The 27,125-nt window shown below is 39.9% G+C and overlaps 1 protein-coding gene across 2 annotated transcripts; it reads left to right on the top strand.

Annotated features, from left to right (window-relative positions):
* The first annotated feature begins 3,649 nt into the window (after positions 1-3,649).
* bsk146 (brain specific kinase 146) lies at positions 3,650-26,099 on the top strand. Of its 2 annotated transcripts, none has more exons than XM_088927908.1 (4): positions 3,650-3,771; positions 17,478-17,711; positions 20,974-21,176; positions 21,898-26,099. In XM_088927908.1, the coding sequence occupies exons 2-4, from the start codon at positions 17,540-17,542 to the stop codon at positions 22,681-22,683; spliced, it is 1,161 nt and encodes a 386-aa protein (XP_088784034.1). In that variant the 5' UTR covers positions 3,650-3,771; positions 17,478-17,539; the 3' UTR covers positions 22,684-26,099. The 2 variants fall into 2 exon arrangements, with proteins under 2 accessions (XP_088784034.1, XP_088784033.1); XM_088927907.1 differs by lacking the exon at positions 3,650-3,771 and adding an exon at positions 5,747-5,992.
* Positions 26,100-27,125: the final 1,026 nt, after the last annotated feature.

Here is a 27,125-nt window from a genome sequence, read left to right as displayed (position 1 = left end):
CTGCGAGAAATGGATTGTTTTTTTTAATGAGTGATTGTGATGCACTGAATTTCAAACCTGGTTCTTATTGGATATCAGCAAGGCATTGTGCTGTGGATGGTATCTATTCCTTTGGACAGCATTTATGCTTGACCTCTTTTTCCTCAATTTGTCTCAATTTTCTTTCTTAAAAAATGTCTTCTTGTGCTTTATCTTCACTAAACTTCAAGAAAGGTTCCATACTGATCAATTTAATCTCCTGGCTTTATTCAAGAAACAGCTAGATGACATCCTCAGATCACTGAACCTCTACTAACCAACAAGTTGTTGCTGCCAAATTGTGTTCTCTTATTTACAGTATTTCATCTAATAGCAAGAAATATGCTGTCTGTTTGCCAGCTGTGCCATCTAGTTCATTTGGGTGCTGTTAGCTTGTTTATCCAAGAATATGCAGATATTTCTTTAAGGACCATGGGGATTCTCCTTCAACATTGTGACTAGGTAACTTGTTTCAGACTCCTACAACTCAAGTGCCTCATCAGTAGCTGTTTTTTTCCTGCTTATACTGCAATAACTTCTACTTCAGAAGCACTACTATTTAATTCATTCAGACCCCATGGGCTTCATATGTAATTGTATAATTAGTTTTAGTAAAGTTTAAGATGATGTGATGTTTCTCATGTATCTCCAGTTTCCAAGCGTCTCAGTGCCTCCTCAGATTGCAATCAGTTCTCTTCACAAAAGTCCGGCCCTTCAGCCACAGGAGAAATCTCTATTTGGTTTTCCTAGAGGATTACATCACCTTGTAACAAGCTCACCAAGCCCCTGTTACATCAGCAGTGGAAAGAATGTGCTGTTGTTCTGTCCTAATCTCAATTAGCCTTCACTTTGGAGCCCAGATTCTCCAGGCTAGCTTTCACATAGCTATGGAATCCACATCACGGGGATCTACCCTGCTCATCTCATGTGCATTCATTCACGCAAACAACAATTGTATTCATAATAGCTAAATCTTAATTATTGGTCTATCTCAAGTCAGACTATGAGGCTTTTTGTTTTTGCCTTAGTGAAGATATTTAAGCCTCAGAGAAATGCTCATGCTCTTTCAATTTCATTCCACACATGACATGCACAGAAGAATCTTGCACAATACAATACAAATATGCACAGTACTATAAAAAGTTTTTTGATTTGCGGCTATTGTGAGTTCCCAGAACGTACTTCACACAAATGGAAAAAATAGGTAATCATTACAGCACTCAATACAGGGAAAAGAGTAGAAGTTAAAAATTGGTTTAGATGGATAGTTAGACATGCTCAGTTGGCAGATTAGATTCTACCACATCATAGATAATTTATGCCTTCGAATGACAAAAGTCTTTATAGAAATATACTGTGCATCAATAAAGAATAAGTCTTTTAACTGCAGCGAATTCTTAAAGTTTCAGGCAAATGGAATCTTTATGAAGCAGGTGCACTGGTATTTTATTTGATAGACATGACACAAATAAATTCATTATTTGAAGTTTCACATTTCAAATGCAACACTGAGAATAGGTTCATACCCTTTAAATATTACATGGGTGCTTTGAGCTGCAGAAAGCTACGCACAAAATGGGTCTTTAGCAAAAAGTGTGGAATTCAAATCCAGGGGAGTTAAGCTTTACAGTGCGCTAAGACCTCACTTAGAACTTTGTGTTCAGTATAGCTGTTTCGCAATAAGGACATTATAGCTGAAAGAGTTCAAAGAACATCAAGAATGTCTCCAGCCCTTGTAGCAATATGGACTAATATATAGTTAAAGAAGATAGATCTCTTCAGTCTAGAAAAAAATGAGAAATTAGATTCAAGTATATAAGATTCTAAGTGGTATAGGTAAGGCCAACACAAGGGTATATTTCACACTAGCAAAACATGGATGTGGGGATCACAACCTAAAACTAAAAGGAAATCAATAATATTCATTCCTTTTACTAATAGAACACTTTCCAGAGTGCAGAAGCCCAGTCTCATGGTACTTTTAAGAAATGGCTCTATGAAATTTTAGTTTCACATAATCTAGTTGATCCTGCTACTTGTGCAGTGTGGACTGGAGGACCTGTGTTCATAACACTGTATTATTTCTTAAATTGGGTTCTCAGCCAGCCATTCTGCTTTCCCTGTTTCTATACCCCTACCAGAATCAGCCTATCCTGTTTGGCCTGGGAACCTGCAAAACGTCTGCCCCTGACACAGCAGTAGTCAGTATAGAAAGATGTTTCTACCTTACATCAGGATTAGCCTTCAGGAAGGGCATGTAGTGATGATGATTTGAATTTACTGAACTACTTTTCTGAGTTCTTTATGGCATCATGGCTAAGTCATGAGAAATGGTGACATATACACAAGAGTTCAAAGGTTACAATATACAAAATGTTAAAAAGAGTCATTTGCAATGATTAAATCTAGGGTGTGTCCTTTGTTATGTGCAGGGGTAAAAACAGAGTAAGATCAAAACATCCCGATAGAGAAAGGAAGTCTTTAGCCAGACTGGAAGACCTTGAGTCAATGTGTATATTAAAGTCCCCTAGAATAAAGATCCATGATGTGTCAATCTTGGAGAGATGCCTTGACTCATGGTCACCCAGATCATGGCCTATGATTGACAGACTGGGATTGACTGTAATGATTTACAAGGTACAAATTACAGCCTGTGAACATTCCAGACATCGAGCAATAGATTGCTGTCTTAGTCCAGCATCCAACATAATGACTGCACAAAAGCTTTCTTTTGATACGGGGGGAGTAGTGGATCCTTCCTAATTTTCACAGGATGGATATTCAGCACATTAAACTACTTCATCATTTGAGTAAAATGTCTCACAGGTAATTTAGCGCACATGCAACAGTGAAAATCACTAGTACTGTACTGTATTTCACAGTGAGTCTCAAAATCATACCAAAACATTTAAGCAATATCCAAGTTCTGTATACAATTGTTTTTCTAAATATACATGCATAAGCAGCGATACATTTATTATGATGCTCGTTATACATATCAGATTACAAAACCAGTGTGAAAGCTAGTTTAATATCTTACAATATTAAAAGATTGTACAGTATATCTGTAAAAAAGACCATTAAGTCTCCTTTTTCTTGAAAGCCAGTGGTATGATAGCTAGTTTCATCAGAGGTATTATTCTAAAGTATGCTACACTGTGGGACAGTTCCCTTTACAGCTAACCTGTAGACATGAGGTCCATTCTGAAGCCTGTAGCAGCACAGTTGCATTGCAATGAACAGAATGAATATGAATTATCAATTTTTCTTCTGGGACTGCCAGTTCTGAAAACCTTGCAGGAACATTATGACTGTGTTACAACCTTGTCTGGTCATGTCCCCTGCACATGTGTACATCTGTAATTTTGCCAAAACATGACAATCCTATTACAAATTAGAAGAGCCTCGTGTACTTAACATGACACTTTAAGTCAGTAGGATAACCTCGTATTTCCCTTTACATTTGTGGGCACAGTCTACTTTCTTCTATCTACATTCCTTGCAGTCTCTCTCTGACTCCTTTCAGCCCTGAAAAATAATCACAGCGCCTGATCTGTCCTGAAACCAGTACTGTTACTAGCTGAATACCAAACTAGTGCAATGACGCAGGTCCTGCGTCTGAGGGGCTGAATGGAAAGATGAAGACGAATTTGATATGAAGAACGCAATTTATACCCTTCCGCACAAAGCCGCCGAGCCACCTCTTGGGATGAACTGTTTGCAGATGCAACATCTGAAATTTTAAGTTGGAAAGTAAGTATAAACGAAATCTCTCTCTTGAAGAGGAAAGAACGAGCGCTTGCCTGTTGTGCCTCTCTTAGAAGTTTAGTCACGTTTCAGTCCAGGAGGTTGTTGAGATCATTGTTTGTGATCTGAAATCGCGAACAATTGCTTGTTTGTTGTTTTCTGCATTTGTGCATTCCTCTTTTGCGAGGATGCCAGCCGTCGTTCTAAGGCAGACCATTTTTATCAAAGATTTTGGCAGTTACTAGACTCTAGGTCCATTTAGCCTCCGTGTTTTGATTGAAAACGTGGAGATCTTTAAGCAAGTGCAGAAGGAAAATCCGACTTGTCAGATGTCAGATTGTAACCCAGTAAAATGTTTTTCTTCCATTCTCTGAGGCTGTTTTCATTCAGTACGACCCGTACAGACACCAAACCTACCAGCTGCAATGCAAGCAAGAGTCGGTCATTTAAGGAGTTTGTCATCTCCAGAGGCACTCGCACGCGGATGGCTGAGTCATAACGCGCAGCTTCTTCTCTCTTCAGACAGATGCTCTCTGCATATACTGGGTGCAAATATTGCACGCGACATATACCCTGAACACGCTTGTGTTTAGGAGATAAGATGTTAATATTTGTGTCTGCTGTTTTGCATGAAAGTTACTGCCATGCAGGGCAGAGAGAAGTAATTCAAACGTTGGGAATACTGGTCTTTGTACAATAAAACAATGAAATACGCAACAGGAGGACTAAAGTAGTGAATGTCTCACTGGTGAAATATTAAATGCTATTTTACACTTTTATGATTTACTTGTTATTCTACGATTAATCACTGCAGAGTTCTCAAACTATCGTTTCTGTTTCCGTTATGATGAAGTAAATGAGCAATGCTACGTCCTGCAAAAAAGTTTATATCTCTCTGCATGTACTGTATATGTGATTTCAATGCACATTAGCCTAGCGTGGCCAATTAAAAATTAACCTTCGTGTGCCCTTTAAATTTCTGAATATACACAATTCTAAATTTTAAAAACGACACCAATTACACAGTGACATACTACTAGTATTTTAACATAAAACAACATTAAAATGCATACTCTTTCGTAGGTCTGTATGAATCTGGAGAGCTTTTGTTGTTTTTGTTTGTTGTTTTTGTAACAATTTTCGAACGGTTTACGGGGAGTCGCACGGCTCAGGAAATGTGTACATACAGTGCGGTACCACTGCAGTTCCACCTTAAATCTCATTCCTGTAAACTTCTGACGCAAACCCGTGAGTTCACGGTCCAGTTCCTTCAATCCAAGAATATGAACTGTCAGTTGCTCATCATTGATTATTGCCCTGGGCCGGGTCTTATACAGTACATTGTGGCGATATCTCGACAGGTGACCCTAACATTGCCTCTTTGCGAACATCAAATGTGCAGATGTGCAAGTGAAATGTCATGTCTCAGTTGCAGAATCATCTGTCCTCTCCCTGATGCGTTTTACGCCGTCCAGGCGGTGAAATGTTGTCTTTCACCTTGGTGATGGATTGAAAAAAAATGAAATAATGTATTCTACTTTCATGCTTGAATGTCGACAACATGCCCCTTTTAGCCATGAAGTTTTAGTGAGGGGAGTGATGTGTAACTTTTTATGCTGTGCTCAGTCTAAGTGTGACATTGATCTCGCGCTGGAGGGACTAAACCGCATGCAAACTAAATGAAATCCCTAATATTAACCGTTTTAATAGTTTTGGGTAGTATTTTAAAGTACCTTGGGTAACAATAAACGCACACAAGGTAAGTAGTAAGCATCGTCGTATCGGTAACCTTTTCTTTTCAATGACAAGAAGCTATATTCTTTATTCCTCATACATCCCCAATTGCTAAACGGCAAGAATCTGTACGGAGACAGACGACTGTTCTTAAGGCAGGCTTGGGTTTGTTCCAGCCTCGGTGTGTTCGGCGATTGGACGGTGACTGCAGAGGGTTGGGCTTTTCGCAGTTTCATCCGGGAGTGATGCGGGAGACAATAGGGCGAAGAGAGCAGCAGTCCGCTCCTGCTTCCCGAGCAAGGTGAAATTGCGCTATACATTACAGTACGTGAATCGATAGCAAAGCTCCGGAAAATAAAGGCTTCTGCCGCTCCAAGGGAAAAAGAAACTTCCGTCATCGCGAAACCAAGGTGCTTTCCCACCCGTTTGCTTAAGTTTTTGCTTTTAAACGGAGAGACGGTGAAAGCCTTTGCATGCATTGTAAATTCAAAAGGTAAGTGAATGACAATGGATATTGTCTACAGGTTCCATTAGTATTATTTTTTTGTCTTACCACAGCATTTCTGAAGTGGCACTGCTTCTGCATCTTGTTGCATAGTATGTTAGAATTTGATGTTAAAAGGTATGCTTTACAAACGTAGTTGCTCTATTGCTTTTGGAAATCCGTAATTGTGTTTTTTTACGTTTCTTCGTTAATAGCACAGTAACTAAGGCAGGGCAGGAGACAGTCGGTAGCACAACAACGCCTAGATGCGTTATTGGCTGACTTGTGACCTTTCCTGATTGTGTCTAATTAATTATTTGTTTGCATACGGTTCACACTACGTTTGATGCTGTCGGGTTTTCTGTCGCTCCAATGCGAGGAGAAAGGGTTTGTTTATTTCTAGAGATGTGCTAGTGGCGCAGGGCTACAGTGTACCAGTATGCGGTGTGCGTGAAGACGTTTGCGCATGTTTATGTGCGCGCACAAACACGGAGCAAGTGCGGATTATTCTGTGTTAATACTACAGAGCTTGTGCACGTCAGTGTGTCCCTCTAATAACGGGACATAACATGTACACACAAACACCTACATACTGTACATGCAGTAAATATTTATTCTCTGACTGCTGTAGGCATCGTGTTATCTGCCACTTCATACCCACTTGTCATAAACAGTCAATGTGATTTGTGTTTACCATGTATTGTGCATAGAGCATGGCAGAATTCTGCACCCTTACAGCGGGTGCTGTCCCTTTTTGCTTGTGTCGATGTCTTGCATCCACCCTGCTGGATCAGCTGTGGGGAAAAGAGCTGACACACCTCTCCTTGTGCGAGTTGTTCTCACTACTGTCTGGGCTCTTGTGCAAAGACTCAAAATGTGCTGAGGAAGACAGTCGAGGAAGGGGCTGTAAAAAGCAGTCAGGTCTGCAAACCTGTGAAAGGGGCTCTGTCTTTCACCTGTCAGGGCAGGACGTGCAGTCGGGCTGGGCACCACTTGCTACAGCATGAAGTGAAACAAGTGGTTAACCTATTGCTGGCTATTGTGTGCTCCTCTGAAGAATGTCGTAATGGCTGCAAGTGTGTTTGCAGGTTCCATTCATTTTAGAAATTAAGGAGGGGAGTGGGAGAGTTATCCAGATGTAGATGCTCCCTGTGATGGACAAAACAACAAATTTTGTTTAAAAGGAGCAACACATTTTTTTTAAAAAAAGGAAATCTGTGCCTTTTAATTTACAACTTGGCGGGTGCCTTACTGCCCCCCTACCCCCTTCACCTCCACCCCAAGAAGGAAAGCCTACTGACAAGCTGCGCCTTCGTCTAGACAAGATAGATCCTTTCCTCACTCCCAGGAGGGAGCACTGAATACCCACTGGTATCCCTGCCCTGCTACTGAAGTGGTGCCCAGTCTCTGTATCTTTGATGTGCTCCAGAAGTCATGACAGGAATTGCTGGAGCAGAGAGCCAGTGGCTGGCAGTGTTGTTGCAGCCTTGTCTTGGAAGCTGAAGAGATTCAGGCTCCGTAGATTGGAGTCTGTGCTTAATTAGCAGTGGGCTTTGGCGAGGGAGCTCAAATCAGGATCTGACAACAGTGAAGTTATACTTTTGCACGCCACTGTAAAAGACAGGAGAGAAACTAGAAGAAGCTCTAACGTTGTTAAACCCCTTTATAAAGATGATAAAGCTCACTTTACACCTGGACAAAAGTCAGAGTGAATAATAAAGACTTTTGAGCAGGTAGCTCAAAAGACTGTTATGCCTTTTGGTCAAATAATTGTCCATGTTTTGTAGCTATGGATTTGGAGACTAATGTTAATGTTTTTTAGTAGGTATCTGTTAGAAAAATTAACACTCAGAGAGCTAAAGCAGGACTTTTTGCTACCAGCTGCTACAAAGCCAAAATAAAGTTAAATGTATTTCATTTCACATTAGATGACTAATGGAAAGTAAAAACCTGCCAGGTGAAGTTTGCGTCTTACTGAATCTTAAACAAACCAACTTCACTTCAAGCACAAACATAACACTTTATTGAGATGCAAATAGCATTGCTTTGCTTGCACAAAATGGAAATAGAGCATGGCAAGGGGATTAATGCTCAGGAAGGAACAAAACAGTGAAGCCATCACGTGTGCAAGGAGGATTTTTTCTATTTTTCTGGAAAGGGAAAGATAAGACCACAGTGTAGTACAGATGTTCATGGGGAGATTGGAATATGAATGTCCAAGCATTTTTATACATTGCCTCCAGAAAGTATCCACCCTCTCCCAAACAATCAGTAATATCATTGCATTATGACCAGAATGTTTAATTAATTGAAGTTATTTTTTCCCTTTGATTCATACAATATACCAAACAAACCAAACAGACAACCCAGTCTAAGGTCCTGTGCTGACTGAAGCGAGTTCTCCTCAGTGGAGCCTGTATTTGGCTCTGTTGGTTGTTCCCTGTATCCTGACAATTCCCCAGTCCCTGCCATTAAAAAGCATCCCCGTAAGATAATGCTGCCAGTCCTATGCTTCATGGTTTGGTTTGCCCCAGGCATAGAGCTTTACATTCAGGCCAAAGAGTTTTTGTTTCATCAGACTAGAGAATATTTTGCCCCATGTTTCGTGTGCTGCAATGTGTCTTCTTGTAGACTCCAGGTGTCCTTTTATGTTTCCTTAGGTATGGTTTCCATCTAGCCACTCTCTCATTGAGACTGAACCTGTGTACTGCTTCAGAGATTTTTGTCCTCTTGACAGGTTCTTTCATCTCCGCCATGGAACTCTGTAGTCCTGGCAGAATGGTCATTGGGTTCTTAGTCACTTCTCTGACCAAGGTCTTCCTTTCCTGGTGACTCAGTTTATGGGGATGGCCAGGTCTTGGAAGAATTTGGGTGGTTCTGTATTCTTTCCATTTCCTAATGATGGACAGGACTGTGCTCCTGGGAATTTTCAATATCCTCGGTATGTTTTTTACCCCTCTATGTGTCTCCTCACAATTCTGTCATGGAGTTGTACAGAAGCTCTTTGGTCTATCTGATGGGAGTTTCTCCTTTGACGTGTACTATCAACTGAAGGAGCTAATATAGACATACGAAAAACATCTGTATTTCTCCTGAAATCATGTCAACCGATTGAACCGACCACAGAAATTAGATGCCCTTACACAAAGAGTTGGAGTGTGGAACAAGATACCCAACTATGTTGCTGAAGCCAATACCTTGGTGTCTTTCAGAAATGGCTGGATGAGATTCTTGGATCAAGTAACTACTAACTACAGTACCAAGCCAAATGTGTTGAATGGTATTCTCTCATTTGTAACCATTCTTATGTTCTCAAGACCAAAGTCCCTGCAACACAAGGCCTATAAAAATGTGTTACAAGGGATGTCTTGATCTGGCTTGTTAGTAGTGACATCCAGGTGTTGGTAAATTAGTAATTCTTTGGGGCAACAATTTCCACTGTAGAAGTAACTGTTTAAGTGTGGAACCTTGAAATACATATATTCTGATATGATTTTACTGATAGACTTTTTTGGATAGGTGAGTGAAGGGATGAAATGAGATAAATTCAGTGCTTTAGATTTTGATAGGAAAGGTATGGTTTATTGCAAAGCACTTTTCAAAAGCTTGAAAGTGCTGTATAGTCGTGCATATGTGAAGTACAACAGAAGCATAACAATGCTGCAATGCTGTTGCTGAATTTCTTAATAAGCAGAGCTTCACTTGTGAGACAATACAGATGTCCCAGAAAATACAAGAGAACTGATATTTGCATTACTTTTGTATTTACTTGATCACCACAATTTGCATCCTACTGTATGAATTGGTTCAGGTGTTTAGGCTGTAATGACTCAGCTATGGCTGTATTCTTTTATTGGGAAACTATGTTGGAGGACTTTACTATCATGCCAGACAGCTTTGTTATTGTTGCCTTTTTTGAATGTGAGGCATAGCATTTTTTTCAAAATCAAATTTTCTTACTAGTCCTATCAAAAGATTGTACATTATTCCAGAAGTAAGGGGTTTTAATCCCATCTCCATTCACAATCTAGTTTTTATTTTGTTAGAGTCAGATTCTTGTTAAGTCTTTAAGATTACACTTCAGTCTATACCTATTGTTTTTCATTGGATTGTTTCCCCACTGGCCCCATTTCTGGTCACTGGGGAGGGAGAGAGCACAGCCAGTCTACACTGGGGCAGGTAGTGCGGTGTGGTGCCCACCTCTTACTGGGGACAGATGAGGATCACTCCCCAGGGCTGGGTGATTGCAGCACCCATCACTGTCACTCTGTCCCTTAATTACAGATCGTAATTACACAGTAGTTTTATGTGTCCATACCCACAGGTTGTGCTAGATTTGTATCCCATTTCTTTGAGGGGTAGACCACAGACTAGAAGAGGGTCGACAGTGGCACAACAGTCCTTTTCTCCATCATAAGCAGGGTTCAGTATCACAGCCCCCTTGATCCTTGTTTTGCAGCCTGTGGAGTACTTCCTGAACGCTGACTTTGCCATCATGCAGTATATTGATGGCAATTTACTAGAACGAGGACAAAAAGGAGGGCTCCTCCTATACTGGCATGTTTTAAACAAACGCTGACAGACATTAGAGTGGAGGTGCACCTTAAAGGTATTTGAGGACAGCATATGCACCATTGGGTATCTTGCACACATGCACAATGGTTAGATGTGCCTCAGGACCATCTATTGTTCACTGATTCCAATAAGACTTCCCAAAGCTGGTCAAAGAAGTGTCAGTTACTATTGGTGGCAGAAATCAATTTCCAAAGATATGATGTACAACATCTCCATTAATATAATTGCAACACCAAGCAAGGAAAAAAGGGGGTTTGTGTCAAAAATCCTATCCCTGACACATCAAACTGAAAATGTAATCCAAAAAGCTTAAAAGATTATTATTATTGTTGTAGTTGTTAATAATAATAATAATAATAATAATAATAATAATAATAATAATAAATTATATATAATTAATTATTAAAATAGAGAATACAAGCCTATAGTAAATGATTTTTGTTTCACTTTGTTTTTGGGTTAGCGTTTTTTTAAAGTACACTTTCCACATAATGAAAACATAAACGGCTATAGGGAGCCTTATTGTCTTCAGTAAATTGTGTAATTTTTATTTGATTTGTCTTGTGGAAAACATGTGGGAATATCACTAATAACTTACTGTATGTAATACAGGGTGAATAATTTGCCCCCCAGTTTGTCTGTAAAGAGAAAACAAGCATTTTAAGCATTGGGATTTCCTCTACTGTGTTTTCATAACATTATGAATTTGTGTCGAAAACTAGCTTCCCTTATAATAGCCTCACAAGTGAATTCAAAACATAGACATTTATACTGTGGTTGCTATGGTAAGATATCTCTGTGGAACAGTGTGCTTAAACCAAGAGTTAGAACAGTGCTTAAACAGTGCACATATCCACTTGGAACAATAGAATGCTCTCGTTTCTGAGCTGCCTTTATTTTTTAAGCGCACTGTTAGTGCATGTAAATACCACAGCATTGAATCAACTTGGACAACCACTCTGCTATTTTATTGACGAGCCAGAGAACTTTATATGGATAACATCAAACACAGATGAGCGTCCCGACACAGAGAGGGAATCCAGATTCCCACTGCACTGCACGCTAAACTGTTAATGTTTTCATTTGTCACAGCCGTGTGGTTAATCAGCCCTGGGAATGTGAGCTCTGCAGTTGGCTCAGATGGGTCTAATTAAACGCATCGGGCACCCCAAAGTAAGCCCAAAAGCAAAAGATACAGCTTTGAAAAAGGACAGGCGACTCACCCATCTGGCCTCTCTTCCCTCCCTGAAGACCTAATATGTGCTCCAAAAGACTTTGTATTTTGTACTTTGTAAAATACTTAGTATTATGTTGCTCTTGTCTTTATATCTGTTGTGACATATTTTGTTTAAAATACAGTATGTTAAAAAGGAGAAGAATTATAAAAGAAAAAAAAGGCTTGCACAAGAATAGGGGGCTTCAGGCCATTATAATTCGGGCAAGAAAGTAAGGAAGGATGCAGAGACACATTGTTCTGTCACCGGACACTCCCCTCATATGTGCAGGTAGTCAACAGCCTTCATTTGGATGCAGTGCTGCATGCATTATGTCTGCAAGTTTAAAATAGACTGGCTAGCGTGTGTGTGCTAGGCTTTTAGAGGATGAGAAAGTCCTGTCCTAGGCTGCATCCCATTTGGAACCACCATCCAGCTTCTCTAGTGCTCAATCCCGTATAAAAAAATGGGAAGGGACTGAGTTTAGATCAGAAAACAGAAGTCATCTGGGGAAGGGACTAGACACTTGTAGTGACAAGGTAAAATGATCAGATCAGCCACTGATCACAGGGGAGTAAGTCAGTGGCCCATGGCATCATTTTGGCAATAATGCTGAAGTGGAGTCAGATCGACGAAATGGGAAAACTCAGGCAAGGAGTGAGGCTCCCTTAGATGCAGGATGTTCTCATCAAGTCACCGGAAAGTATTCCTTGTAGACAAGACTAGGGTGAGTATGGAAAGGGTTGAGAATCCATTTGAGGAAACTATCCCAGATCTTTGGAAGTTTAGGACATTTCAGGGGTCTGCCTAGTAAGAGGCTCCAGTGAATTTATAATAGATTGGTCCATTTCAAAGACATATTGTCCTGCCTAGGGAGCAGAAAATAAAAAATCCTGCAGTCTTATTAGTATTTAAGATTTCTCGCTAGCGCATCATTAGCCTGATTTTCTGGAATTCAGCCATGTTTAAAATACCTTCAAATGAAAAACCCACAAGTATCATTTAGAATTAGGTACATTTAAAAGATTATCTTCCTTGCTTTTGGTTACTTGCTGTCTAAATTAAACTGATTATACTAGAATGTATTTGTTCTGGGCATTGTAGTGGCAGTGAAATGGGTGTCATCATTAATAAGACATTGGTACAAGAAAGTATATGAATTTCTCAAAATGAAATCCTATCACATAGTGTAAACTGTAAAGGAGAAGATTTAATTAAACCTGCTTTAATTGTAGTCAAGATGTTAAGACTTTGTCTTGTGTGTTAGGAATTGTGCTGTGGTGAAGTTTTTAAATTCAGTTTTCAGAGCAGCCGGACTACAGCCTTACTCTTCATGAAGTTTCAATTTTGTTTTCCACTCAACTGTAGAATTGACTTTTCCTAATGAGACAACTAAACAGCTCATTGCATTTTTTTGTTCAGAGTAGAAATAAAAACTTTACAACCATTCCCAATAAAGGATGTGTAACCTCTCTCCAAGAATTAAGGCTGATTTCAGGCCCCAGAGAGCCCCAATAGAAGCTCTCTGGAGGCCTCTTTCTCAAATAAGAACAAAATGGCAGCATTGGGCAGCACTGATTTCTGCAACAACATCAGATGAGTACATAACCAGACCATGATCAGATATGACAGTGGATCAGTGGACATGATGTTCTGCAGCATGAAGGAGAGAAATAGAAGCACACAGTAATCAATACATACCTGCATGAAAACAATAGAAAATCCCATTCTTTTCCTCATTCAAAAAGAGTACCAGGTCCTTTTAAACCTTGCTGTGAGGTTTGAAAACAGTAAGACTCTGAAGGAATGCGCAGGGACTACTTGGAGAAGAGGTGCCCCATCACTGAAGTAAAAATCAAAAAGTAAAAAAAGTCTGCTCCTATATCAACAGCATACTCTGGATGTTCACTGAGGCCATAAACAGATGACAAGCACAGCCTGATCCTATTAAATGGAACTTGACATAAATTACTTTCAGAAACAGAATTAAAACCACTGATGATTAAAGACGTCTTCCCTAGCTACCCTCTGTTTTACTAAGCAAGCAAGAATGAGCCTTGATTTTATCATATTGTCACAGAGTAAAAAATCCAAACATTGAACTTTTTGGGTGGGTGAGTTTAAACTGTGCACGTTGCAGGATGTATTGTTGCACGTCGCTGTTCAAGGAGCTTTGAAAACACAGCAGTCATGTACATCCTGCTCCCTGAGAGCTGGTCATGTTGTAGCGCTAAACACAGCAGTAGCAAGAGGGAGAGAAGGAAGTAAACGTCTTCTGCAGTCAATCTTAAACCACAAAAGTGTGATCAGATAGTAAAAAATAGTAAACAAATGTTCATTTGTATTCATGTATTTGTCATATCTAGCTTGTTACCAGCTTCAACAATGTGGCTGGGAGCCACAACCTTTTGTGTAAAGAAGAACCTCCTGATCTCAAATTTATATTTCCACATTGATTTTCAGGTTGCAATGATTCTCTTTTGGCCAGCAATACTGCCCCCCTTTACCTTCAGAATCCTTGTCCATTTCTGTATTGGATTTGTGCTGGCTTTATTCTTTGGGTGCAGTGCTGCATGCATTACTGTATGTCAAAACAGTGGTTGCTGAAACTACTGTGTACTGCACAGAGTTATGTAGATGTAGTTATTTGAATATTCCTGGATAGAACTGCATATGTTGCAATGGTGCCTAAATTCTTAGAGGTTAACATTGCAGGAGTACCTCCTGACTGGAAAAAAAACTCGAGAAAAGCACATTCAGAAAAGTTCTGAAATCCCCCTCCCCCATCCGGCAACGGTTTCTGTAACGCTATAATTGAAGGGCTCACAGATGTTAAGGGATGTTTGATGTACCTCTCAGCTACTGCATATTAATTAAAAATAAACTTCTGAGTAAAGCTCAGATTCCAGTCAATGACAGAGTGTTCTTTTCTTTGTGAGAAGACCTACACATGGAAAAGAAAGAATTGTATTATCCTGTGCAGAGAGATTCTTTTATTCCTCTCAGGGACGTTGATCATAGGGTTTCAACTGCTGTCTGTCCAGCACTGACAAGGTGATGGCGCACAATAGATTCCTCAAAACACATACAGCCAAATGCCTATGTGTACTTGGGCATGCTTCTCTTGGGGAAAAATGATGTACTCTGTGTCTTGCTTAGGGTATCAATTAAAATACATTTAGACAAGGAAACAAGGCTGTTGCTAGGGTAGGAGGCAAGTGTGAGAGATCTGATTGAGTAAAATGCTCTGCCGTTGATGAGTGACTCTCACTGTAAAGCATAATGGTTTTACAACCCTGTTGAGGACTGTAGTATAATTAATATTACGAAAACAGCCATCAGCTTCTGTGAGCTGCATCAGTGAGCTGGTTTGCAGGGGAACACAAAGTCTAACTGTCATACCAGCTTCTTTTTTAACACATTCTGTGACATGGGTTCTGATGAAGTGAGACAAGTTCTTCCCCCCCCCGCCCCAAACACTTCCTTTGTAATTAAGGAGTTACAAATTGAGGTTATATAGTTTTTAAACACAGATTTTCTTTATCAGCAATTAAACTACCTGTTTTTTGTTGCAGAGAGTTCAAATTCTGCATTCTGTTAAGAGCACTGGAGGTGTGTTTTTGCAATACTTGCATCCATTTTGTAAAAGGAAGGTAAAAACTTGGCTTGAGACATTCCGCTTGTCTGTCAAACCAAAAACTAGCATGAATGGGAATGAGGAAAAACAATCATACAATGGTGCAAAACACTAAAACTTTATGACCCTTTACAACAGGCGATTGAAGCTCTTTTAATATAACGCCTACACCTTGTGTGATCGTGTACAGAAATAAAAAATCTTGTCATCAGTCCATGTAAACGCTAACTATAATGTGTTAGAAGAAGATAAATTATTTTAAAAAAAACCAACGCCAACACAGCTGCCATGTACAGTAACCCCTGCTGCAGCGTGAGCAGCTGTGATCATCATCGAGAACAAACTGTCTTGACTGTTCATAGCAGCCAGGAACGGCCTAAGTGATCCAAACATTGGAATCCTCTGGAAAGGCAGCAGGCATCTGCAGCCGGTGCTCTTTAAAACCAGCGAGGTGCATCACTTGAAATGACAGTTGGACTCATATTTTGCAATCAGCCTGTGATAAATGGCCTTATGTAACCATCTAGCTCAAGACTAACAGTGAAGTGAAAGAGAGTTTTGGAAACTGCCAAACAAGCCAACTGACTTTCTGCACTAAGGGCCAGGCTTTTTTCTTTTGTTCCTTTTCTGGAGTTTGAAATCTTCGGGATTGTGCTTGAACTAAAAAAATAGATGCTGGCTGTGTTCTGCGTTTGAAGTATTTCTGCTTAAAGAATGTTACACGTGGGCTCCCTGCAGGATTCCAGGATTATGTAATTCTGAACTCTTAATTAAGAGAGTGGAGCTCCTGTTTATTCATTGTTACAGAAGTGTTCATCAACGGCATCAAGAGAAGAAAATACATTTGCTAGATTTTGTGCTGCAGTGCTAATGGAAGAAAAGAAAAATTAATCACGGACAAGCTTACAGTGCATTCAGCATTTGCTGTTATATAATGCTAGACTACTCTTTGGCATTTCACATAAATATGCATTCAAACATAAAGCACAACACTGACTAATAAATTAGGGCACCAGTACACAGCATATCAGACTTCTCTAAATCTAAAAATATTTTCTCTTTAACAGTGCGGAAACAAGAAAAATTCTAAAATACAATAAATATTTTTTACATGAAAATGTTTTCAATTGGAACCAAGACAACTTTCCTGGGTCTGCCTCACATATGAAGGAGAATACAATGCTCTTTTCCCATATCAACTATATACTGTCTTACAAACTCTGTGTATGATGCCTTTTCATCTTTTTGGCATTTTTTGAAACTTCACTGGGCAACAGACATACTGTAGACATGGTCTTTTTTTCACGGTGTGTCATTCTGCTCTAGAGCCTCTTGCCCAGTTGTGTTTGCAGACAGTGAATAAATACAAGGCAAATAGCTGACAGCTGCTGTCAGATTTCTGCCAAAGTGAGCATCATTTAGAGTATAGCTTTCTCGCCTCTGAAAACCTTCCAAGGTACAGAGATGGAGAGAAAAGGAACTGCAGGATGGCAACTTGTACTTTCAGTGAAGCAAAATACACCAGCCTTGTGGCTCGTCAGACAAAATCCTGTAGCATTAAATGGACATGATTTCCCCAGTGCATGATGATGGGAAGCAGATCCATTGTAGGGTCACAGGCAGTCTTATAAATTTAAATGTGAACTGGAGCAGTCTGGGTAAAATAAGTTTCTCATGGACACAACAACAATAGGATCTTTCTAGATATTATTCTGCAGTGCCCCCTGCCCTGTGTAATTTCACTCCAAAACACTTCTTACTTGATGACTGAAAAAAGCAGTGTAACAGAGGGTTTGGGTAAAGTTTCCGAGCCATAACAAGAATACACGCCAGCAATTCTGAAACTGTATTTCTGGAGCACTGAGGCAGCAATGAGTCGTCTTTTTTTATACCAGATATACAATGGTGTTGGTCTCTTTTGGTCTCTTACGCCTTGTTTTGACTTGATTTGTTTTTCTCTGTCTGTTCAAAACTGGTTGGGCTCAGAGGTGCCGATTTCTGGTTTTCAACATTTAAGTGGTGCTTTGTTAACAAAAAACTCATTTTGTATTGATATTTTTTTTTATAGAAACAGCGCCCAGAAGATCTCTCCCTCCGCCCCCACGTCTAAGCGGCTCCCCAAGAAGCAGAATGAGCTCCTCCCCACTGGTCTCCCGAGCCTCCATAGACATCTTGGAGGAGCTGCAGCTCATTGCGGCTCAGAACCTGGAGAAGTTGGAGGTTAACAAGTACTACGAGGTGATTCGGGAGCTGGGGAAAGGCACATATGGCAAAGTTGATCTGGTCATCCATAAACTCCGAGGTGAGAAGCCTGCCATCATCCTTTCAATGAGCATGCCTGTTCAACAACCGCAGGGTCTGCATTACAGGGGGGCCAGGGTAATGACCCTGAACCCCAAATTTGAAGGTACAGCACTCTCATGAGGCGTGATCATATGGATTATGAATGAGAGGAGGCCATTTTGACGCATCTTATTTATTTGATAGGAAAACTTTGTGCATGTTTTTCAAATCACCACCCTGCATATAGGATCTGCTACACAAATAAAACATAATAATTTGGTTACTGATATCTGATCAATGTTTGTATGCTCTCGTGTTTGTATGGGTTTCCACCCAGTGTTCAAAGATATACAGGTAAGTTAATTGGCTTCTAGGAAAATTGGCCCTGGTGTGAGTGTGTGTGTGGGTATGTCTGTGTGTGACCTGTGATGAACTGGTGTCCCATATAGGATGTTTCCTGCTAGTTGCTTTGCAGGGTAAGCTTCAACTCCCCTGAATTGGATAAAGCAGTTGGAAAATGGATGGATGGATACATAATTAATCTAAAAATTTCCTGCAACCATTTCTTGAAATGTTTTCTTCAGCAACAAGGCTTGGAAGTTTGTTATAGACATCTTTCACTCTTTGTATGAAATACTGAATATTTGCATGAAATCCTATTTTTTGCCCCAAATATCCAGCCTGTGATCCTTATTTCACTTTTGCATTTGTGTAGACCTCATGGTTACTTTTGTTGTGAGGTAAAGCACTTTTTTGAGTTCAATGCCAAAAAGCTCCAAGAAGTTTCATTAGTATGGACAAGAAACGCAGACAGAAAAAAATAGACATTTGTAGTCTTTGAGAACCGGTACAGACTTTTCAATGTTTAACTACCTTTCCTTCAGGAGGCCATTTATGGTGATCATCTTCCAATAATGGCATGGACAACCACTGTTCAAAAGACCACTCAGAGACTCTTGCTGAAATAGGCTATTAACATGCTTAATAAAAAAGCTTAGTATAATATAGGAACCATTTGGCAGGTGTGGATGGGTATGCAATAGTAAAAGAGGATCAAGATCCACAAAAGCTAATTTCTCCATCCTTAACATAAAAAAGACCTCAGGTGATTCCATTAAGAAGTTTGAAAACTATTTTTTTACTTATTAATTTGTTTCCTTTTAAATGGGATTCTGAACTATACTAGGAAAGAACAAATTACTGGTTTCAACTTGTTGTCACCTGGCAACGACTCAATGCAAGCCTGTCCCACCATGTTTGGAAGGAACAGTCAAACTACAGACCATCTGGTCACACAACATCTTAGAGGCCCGCCAGCTTTGATCACTTCTACTGTATAATTTACAGACTGAGAAACCCAAGACAGGTGCTCCCACTCTGAATCAGAGGAAGACGGCTGAATAGCAGGAGAACCTTAGTATATCTGACTCCAGAATTCCCTACTGGGTTTCCTTTGCTGTTGAGGAACACAGTGCTTTTTCATAGACAGCAGTCTGCTATATTGTATTAGTGTTCAGCTTGCAAATGTAAGCATGGCATACCTTCATAAGGCTCAGGTAGCAGAGAAAAAATGCATTACTGTAACCAATCTGAACTGCTAAAACAAATCACCAGGGGAACATACTGCTATAAATTATTTTTAAATGCCATCATTCACATTTCACCATTAAATAACATGTGCTGTTCATAAACTTTGTGCAGTGATATAAGTGGCGAGAGATACAGAATGGCAGATGGCATTCATCTGATTCATGCAAAATATCCATTTAGACACAGTATCAAAATACGGTACCAATCCAAGAACACAAGGTTTTGCATATTAAACGAAAGGCGTGTTTGTACAGAAAATGCATGGCCTGAGGGGTTTCATCAATGTAAAATTGTGCAATCAGTTTCAACTGGAAAGTTAAAATAGTTTTCCAATCAATTTAAAGCATTGTGCAGTGCTTATTATTAAACTCTGCAAGATATTTCTTGCACTGAGTCAATGGAAGCTTCCACATGAACACATTTTGATATACAGTAATTGCTGAAATAATTATTGCAGCAATACAACTGCATTTTTTTAAAGCATCCACTTAACAGCTATTGCAAATAGCACAAAAGGTGGGGTTAAGCTGCTTGGTTTTTTAATATTTAAGCTGTGTCCGTTATTAAAGCATGCATCTGGTAATTTTCCACAGGATATGAAGACACATTTTCTGAAGTCTTTGTCTGCTAATTTGAACTGTTCTCTCTCTGTGCACAAACGTACGGTTGGGGGCCCTTGCTACTTCCTTCTGATTACTGTGGTGAGCTCCCTCCAGTCTGCACCAGCTGTTTTGTGGTGCTGGAGCCCCTACATTATATATGAAGTTTGAAAGGGTTACTGGCAGGCCTGCGAGATTTCGTGACCTGTTCTCTAGGAAGTGGTTGATGTGAAGACACAGAAAGTCATGACCACTCCTTGTCAGTGCCTGTATCTCTGCCAAGTAGCTTCTGGAACATTCTTTTTTAGTACTGAAACTGTGGCATTTCTACTGCTGGAAACTGTCTATCGCAGGCTGGAATATATTAGACATTTAGACCTTAATGGGCAGAGATTGTTTTGTATAGTAAGAGGTGATAAATCCAGGATGGTAAATCCTTTAGAATGAAATAGTGCCATCAAAGGATACCCGGTCTGTTTCTCTGTGGTGAAACCGTAATGAACATCATCATCTTTTCGTCACGTTTTCCTATTCAAGACTGAAAACGGGAGGCACTTCTGTACACAAAGTATTGCAGGAGTCTGAAACGAGCAGTCTAGCCATATTGTCGAAGCAGAGATTGAATGTCAACATCAGATGCTGAATTTAGCATGCTACCTATTTATCACAATAAAATACTTACTTGCTGATTGCAATGTATTAAAGAAGTGCACAACGTTTAATTCTGCCATCATATTCTGAATTTTAGCAAGCATAGACTGAATATTTTTTGGGTAATTCACTAAAATGTTATCAAGACAATTTAAATGATGTTCATAGCAGTTGTGTAATATTAACATTGTGGAACTATAGAACATTGCTTCAACAAATGACACAAAGAAGAATAAGCTACTCATAAGCAGAGGTTTCCTTTATAGTTTTACATCTGCAGTGTTATTCTGAAACATCCCATAGGTAAAAGCTGCAGAAGTGCAGAGGTGAGAGTCGCATTTGTGAGGGTTCTCTTCAGTATATGTTTCAGTGTATTCATATGTTTTAGGACATATGAATGAATAGAAATCATGATTGTTAAATATGTTTTGTTGGAAACAGGCACAAAGATGGCCCTGAAATTCCTCCGGAAAAAAACCACCAAGCTCAAGAGCTTTCTCCGAGAGTACAGCATCTCCCTCTACCTGTCTCCCTGTCCCTTCATCATCAACATGTTTGGGATAGCCTTCGAGACGGACGAGTACTATGTGTTTGCCCAGGAGTATGCTCTGGCTGGTGACCTCTTTGACATCATTCCACCCCAGGTACACCATCAAAACCTTCAGTTTGCTTCTGTAAAGTGCCTTCATGTAAATCTTGTACACGGTACACAGTGAGCACACAAAGTATTTTTGTGCATTTCTCTCAATCGTGGGATTTGAGATTCATCTTTCAGTTGCTTAACATTTCAAATTATGTGAATTACTTACTGTTACTGCTTTCATGGTGGTCAGCTATTTTACACTCTGGAGTGAAGTCACTTGTAGAGCATAAGTTGGAGCTATGAGCTGGGACCCCTTATTTATACATACAAGCCCAAAAAGAAAAGAAAAAAAGACTAGTAGGATTGATTTTTACCTTGATCTTAAGTTGATTAATTGTATCAAGTTTACAATTGCTCCATTTTAATTCTCTGCAGAAAAACAAAGCTTCCTTGTTGGGGGACAGATTGAATGTTTTTCAATGAAAATAAGAAGATGTGAGAATTCTGGTTTCTGTTCTCATAGTTTGCCATGACTTGGGATGATTTGAATGGTTTCTTCACAAAATAGCACTTCTGCGCTGTTGAGCTATTAAGCTCATGCACTGTAAATGCTCTATTACCTGACCCTCGTCAGAAAATCCCTCAGGCTGGCCAAAATCGAGAGAGTTTTCTGTTAACTGTGTAGCATTAAGCAATCTGTAGTTCACCTGGAATGACCTGATCCATGTGAATCTATGTATCCCTGTGTTGTGCTTAATCAAGCTGTTCTTTATCGCCTCTAGGTTGGTCTACCAGAGACTGTAGCCAAGCGCTGTGTACACCAGGTGGCTCTGGCCCTAGACTACCTGCACTGTAAGAAACTGGTACACCGTGACATTAAACCAGAAAACATTCTGATATTCGACAAGGAGTGCCGGAAAGTCAAACTGTCCGACTTTGGGATGACCCGCAGAGCTGGTTCTCCTGTGAAACGGGTAAGCGGGACCATCCCCTACACGGCCCCAGAGCTGTGCGACAACTCCAAGCACGAAGGCTTCTGCGTGGACTACAGCACTGACGTCTGGGCCTTTGGCGTGCTCCTCTTCTGCATGCTAACTGGGAACTTCCCCTGGGAGAAGGCCCTGCCCTCCGACACGTTCTACGAGGAGTTTGTGCGGTGGCAGAGACGCAGAACTGGCACGATCCCGTCCCAGTGGCGCCGCTTCACCGACGAGGCCCTGCGGATGTTCCGCAAGCTGCTGTCCATTGAGCAGGAGAGGCGCTGCACCGTCAAGGAGGTCTTTGGCTACTTCAGCCACTGCTGGATGCTGGACAATGAGAATGGGGGCCACCTTGCCGAAATCAGCTCCTCCTCCTCCGAAGAGGACCTGGTGGACCGCATGAAGCAGCAGACCTTGTCCCCCGTGTGCAACGTCAACAAAAGCACCGTTGTCATGGAGACAGCGCCGCACTTCTCCTCGCTGTCGACCACCAGCTCGCTGTCCTCCACGAACAGCTACGACCGAGTCTCTCGGGATACCTCCAGCAGTCGGATTTTGGTGGCGACGCCCATTGAGATCTGCGTGTAGAAGCTTGTCGGTATCCTACGCAGAGCGGTCCTCGGGTTTCGCTGAAGAGGGTTCCAGAATCTTCGATGCGCAAGTGGAAGTGGGTGGTAGCTGGTGTTCGCTTTTCTTCCGAGCCTCCAGGCGTGCGGACCTTACGAAATGCCGCCAAACATTAAAAAAAAAAACTGAACAGGCAAATTTAAAAAGGGGGGCTGCCATCTGAAGGTTTTCAAAACACAGCCCTGACAGCTTCCTCTAACAGAACAATTACCTCACTGAGGAGACATCTCGAACAATCACATCCGTCACCTTTTTCACACATTTCACCACGTCACATTGAATAGAAACACAAAGTCAGAAGAGCAAGCTCAGATGTGCTTGTACTGTAACTGGTATTGTTACCAATGACCAAATCTTCATTTCTTAAAGCAATACGTTACGTTTTCCTGCAAAAAAAAAAAAGAAGAGAATGCTATGGCTGAAGCCAGCTGGCGTGTGGCTCTCGTAGGTGGAACAAGTGTCAGTTTTGCACAGAATGAAGAGCTAAGAAAGACAAATGTGACTTTTTTTATTTTCTTTTAATTATCGAAGCTGTTCAAAATGACAGCAAAAAAAAAGGAAAATAATGCAGAATGTTTCCAGGAAAGGGGAACTTGCATTGTGGTGATCATTAGTGTACATGCTACGTGAACTATGGTACTGTATTAGTGTGTATGTTTGTGTGTGGCTTGTGTGTGTATGAACTGAGTTTTCAGTAGTATAGATAAAAAAGTTTTTGCCTTTATTTACTTAATTCACTTGATTCTTGAATTCTCAGAAATATATTTTTGCTATTTATTTTGTAGAGGCATCGTTAGTGCCAGCTCTTTGATTTATTTTAATACTATGGTTTGCTAATGTTCTAGTGCCAAATGCCTCTTGGCATTGCGCAGTCTCTTGCGGTTGGCCATACCTGCACTTCAGCCCCTTATCAGAATAAGTACTCATAATATCTTTGGTGTTCTGTCATTTTAGCCTCTATGCAAAGGCAATATAATTTGTTCATTGTAACAACCTTCTTTTTTCCTGCTTGCTGATTTTATAATCCAGACTGTACTACAGAAAAGAATCAGAATTGGCTTTGTAGTGCAATATTTATTTGAATGGAACAGAAATGACGCAGAAGCCAGATTTCAGGGTCTTGTATGTAATGATGTAAAATGCATGCATGCGTAAATCCAGATGTCACACATTTATGAATATGTGGAGTTTAGAAATTAGTCCGTCGTGGACCTTTATATCAAACAGATTATCTGCTCCTGAGATTGTCCCATGGGACATTGAACCGAGAGAAATCCATACGTGTCTGCATTTATGGCCTCCAAGATATTTCAAACCTTTTAAGGCAGAGAACAATTACACATGCAGTCACCATAAAGCAGAATTTTGTACAGAAGTCACGTATTTACCTGCTGTCCCAGTCATTACAGGCACCAGATATATTGGCTGCTTCTCAGTGTTTTTAGATAGAATTTTATTCTGGACTGCTCCCTGAGAAATATAACTTGCCCGTTGCAGTTTCATTACCAGGGGTGTGGTGATACACGTATTCTGCATGGCTTCTTAAGCTCTGAGCTCTAAGAATGTCAAATTTATTTTCCATCATCGAACCTCCTGCAGTTGTACTCAGTAAGGGCTGCAGGACTATTCCTGATGATCCATTTTATATGAAGTCTCTTGTTCAAGATCTTCTAGATACGATCATGTTTATAGCACGAGGCCATCTACTGTTTCTGTCTGTACTTTAAAGTTATATTGGCACTGATGCTGTTGATCAAAATGCTAGTTATGATAGGAAATGACTGGATTTGCCTACAGTATGTTTTCACTATTAGTTGCAGATATTTATACCTTGAAGCAACAATGTAAGATAGAGATAACCTTGCAGAACATGCAAGATTCCTATTGTTTCCAAATCAGTTTGTTGGCAGATCTTGCAGAATGCTGTTCTCTATACAGTATATTAGTCTTAGGGATAGGCACAAGCAGATTTTAGACTTCAGTTTGACTACAGCTTTTTACAGTGATTTCATTCGCTCAGTTAGTTTTATATATAAAAATACATATAAGTGTCTTTCATGAGAGACGGATGGAGAGCATCCAGAATGTAATCTTTGAAAACACTTTGAAAACGGTTATCAAGTACATGTTTTGAGTTTTTAGAGATCTGTTTTTTTTATAGTGGATTAATTTGCCACTGCAGTTGAAAACATATTTACTTTCTGTTTCTGCCTTTTTCTTGTGTAGAGGCCAGAGCTTTTAGGACAGTGGAAAGCATAAGTGCTTGTTGACTTCTTCTGTGAAGTCTACAGGAGGGCCCGGTGGAGGGGTTTTGTTTCCCAGAGTGCAGTTGCAATTGTTCTGTCTCATCTGGCAAAGTTCCTGCCAAATGTCATCTTTTATCTGTTAGATGTGAAATACAGAAACAGCTTATGCTTTTGAATGGAGTAAATGTAGCAAAAAATCCTGAAAAGCAGTGATGGACCCCGAACCTACAGCACAATCCACAGGGAAAAGAGCGTTTCTGGTTTTTAGGGACTTTGATCGAATAGAGCATTCTTCTTCACATCATTTTCAGCACCATTTAAAACCGAGAGTGTGCTGCTGTCAGCAAAGGGGTAGCCTAAAGGAACTGTTTCACGTTTTATCGACTGTAGCTCTTTTTCTTACTTCATGGCAGCGTGAATGTCCTGTAGGTTCGGCCTTTATTATTTGACTTTGAATAGTCTTGATTTTCAGTTTGTTCAGAAACTTGTCAATGGATTTTTGTGATGCTTTAGTTTGCATTCTGTCCATTTTTAGAGGGCACAAAATTCAACTTGTGGCATATCTTTGGCAAAAACGTGACTGGTGGATATTAATTTCTATGGCAGGTCTTAAGCTTGGAAAGTTGCACTAGGTTAACTAGTTCTTAGTTATGATATACTGGTCTGTTCATGTAGTTTGTAAAGGGAGTTAATTCCCTTTATGCAGTTTTGTACCAAAATTCACTTTTGATTACATTTTTGCAGTTTTGAATTGAATAGTCAGAATTCAGCAAAAATGCCAGGTAAGATATACTGTATAAAAGGGCAATTAAAAAACAAAATGGTATGTTTTAAACATATCCTACAAAATTAGTACTGAACTGTATTTGTAAAAGCTATGTAATGATCATTGTGGTGAAATTTCACTGTAGCACAATTTTATGTGTAGTGTTCCCGAGTGAAGATTGCTGTGAAGACTTATTGAAACAAACTAGGGCTACAAAGAAAAAAGTTAGTTTTTATTTACTGTGTTGTATTTGTATATACTGTAGTATTTGTAATACTGTTAAACCAAATCAAGGGAGACCATGTGGAAAATAACTAGCGTTGACAGTGAAGTGTTACTTGATTAAACCTCAGCTTTCTGATTTATCTGGGTATTAAAGAAAGGACTGTTGTTTCTTTTACAACATGATGCAACCAGCACTCCATGTCCTGAAGTCAGATTGCTTTTTTATTTTTATTTTCAATGTTATTTTATTAACTGGAGAGAAATCTGTCGGGTTTCATTTTCAAGCGAAAATTGTTCATAGTTTTTCAAGACTGAAAATCTAAACAAACTGATCAACGTTAATTCCCAGCTGGAGCAGATAACAGTTGGACTTCGGTGGAAAGCAGCATCAATTTACTGCTGCAAGCGTGACATTTGCCTTTTTAAAAAAGATAAAACACAAAAAAGGGACATTTTGGATGGAATATGTGTGTTTTATGTTTTCTAGACACATTTGCATGAACTTAAGATGTTGTTCTGGAAATACATTGTGAAACTCTCTTGCGGTTGCAAGCTGCAGTATCCCTTTACCTGCCTCTTCAAGTAAGCTGCAGACATTCAGAGTGCGAGTTAAAGAATTACCATGGAAACCATCTGAAAATGACTTGCTACTTTTTCATCTTTCCCACATTGGTGACCAGCTGAGCTTTTTCTTGTTCATTTCTCCGATACAGAGAATTCAACCTGAAGCAAAAGGAATACTGCACTTTGTGACATATATATTTATCCTGATCTTATTGTGCTCTAACTTAAAAGAGGCAGATCATTTTGGCAACGACAGCTGCCCAGCCTGACTGCTAAGCAATCCAGGTTGTCCGATTTCCTTAGTCATTGCCAAAACATGAAAATGTTGGACATAGTGGTTTAGCACACTGTCATAATGTAATGTGTTGCCAGTAATGTAATGGAAATTCTTTGTCTACCTGTATACGTGATGTACTTTGATGCACCAATGTTTCTAGTGGAGTTTTAGCCCATAGGGACATGACACTAGAACTTGTGTCTGATTCAGTCATTGCAATACAATTGTCTTCCTGTAATTTACTTACAATTTAATTAAAAATGAAAAAAAAAATGAAACGGTCCTGGCATTTGTACAGTCAATTCTGTAAGTGTAAAATATTCTT

This window comes from Atractosteus spatula, chromosome 11 (genome assembly GCF_055471065.1).
Source record: "Atractosteus spatula isolate fAtrSpa1 chromosome 11, fAtrSpa1.hap1, whole genome shotgun sequence".
In the NCBI taxonomy this organism is placed as follows: domain Eukaryota; kingdom Metazoa; phylum Chordata; class Actinopteri; order Semionotiformes; family Lepisosteidae; genus Atractosteus; species Atractosteus spatula.
This window is presented reverse-complemented; position numbering and strand designations above follow the sequence as displayed.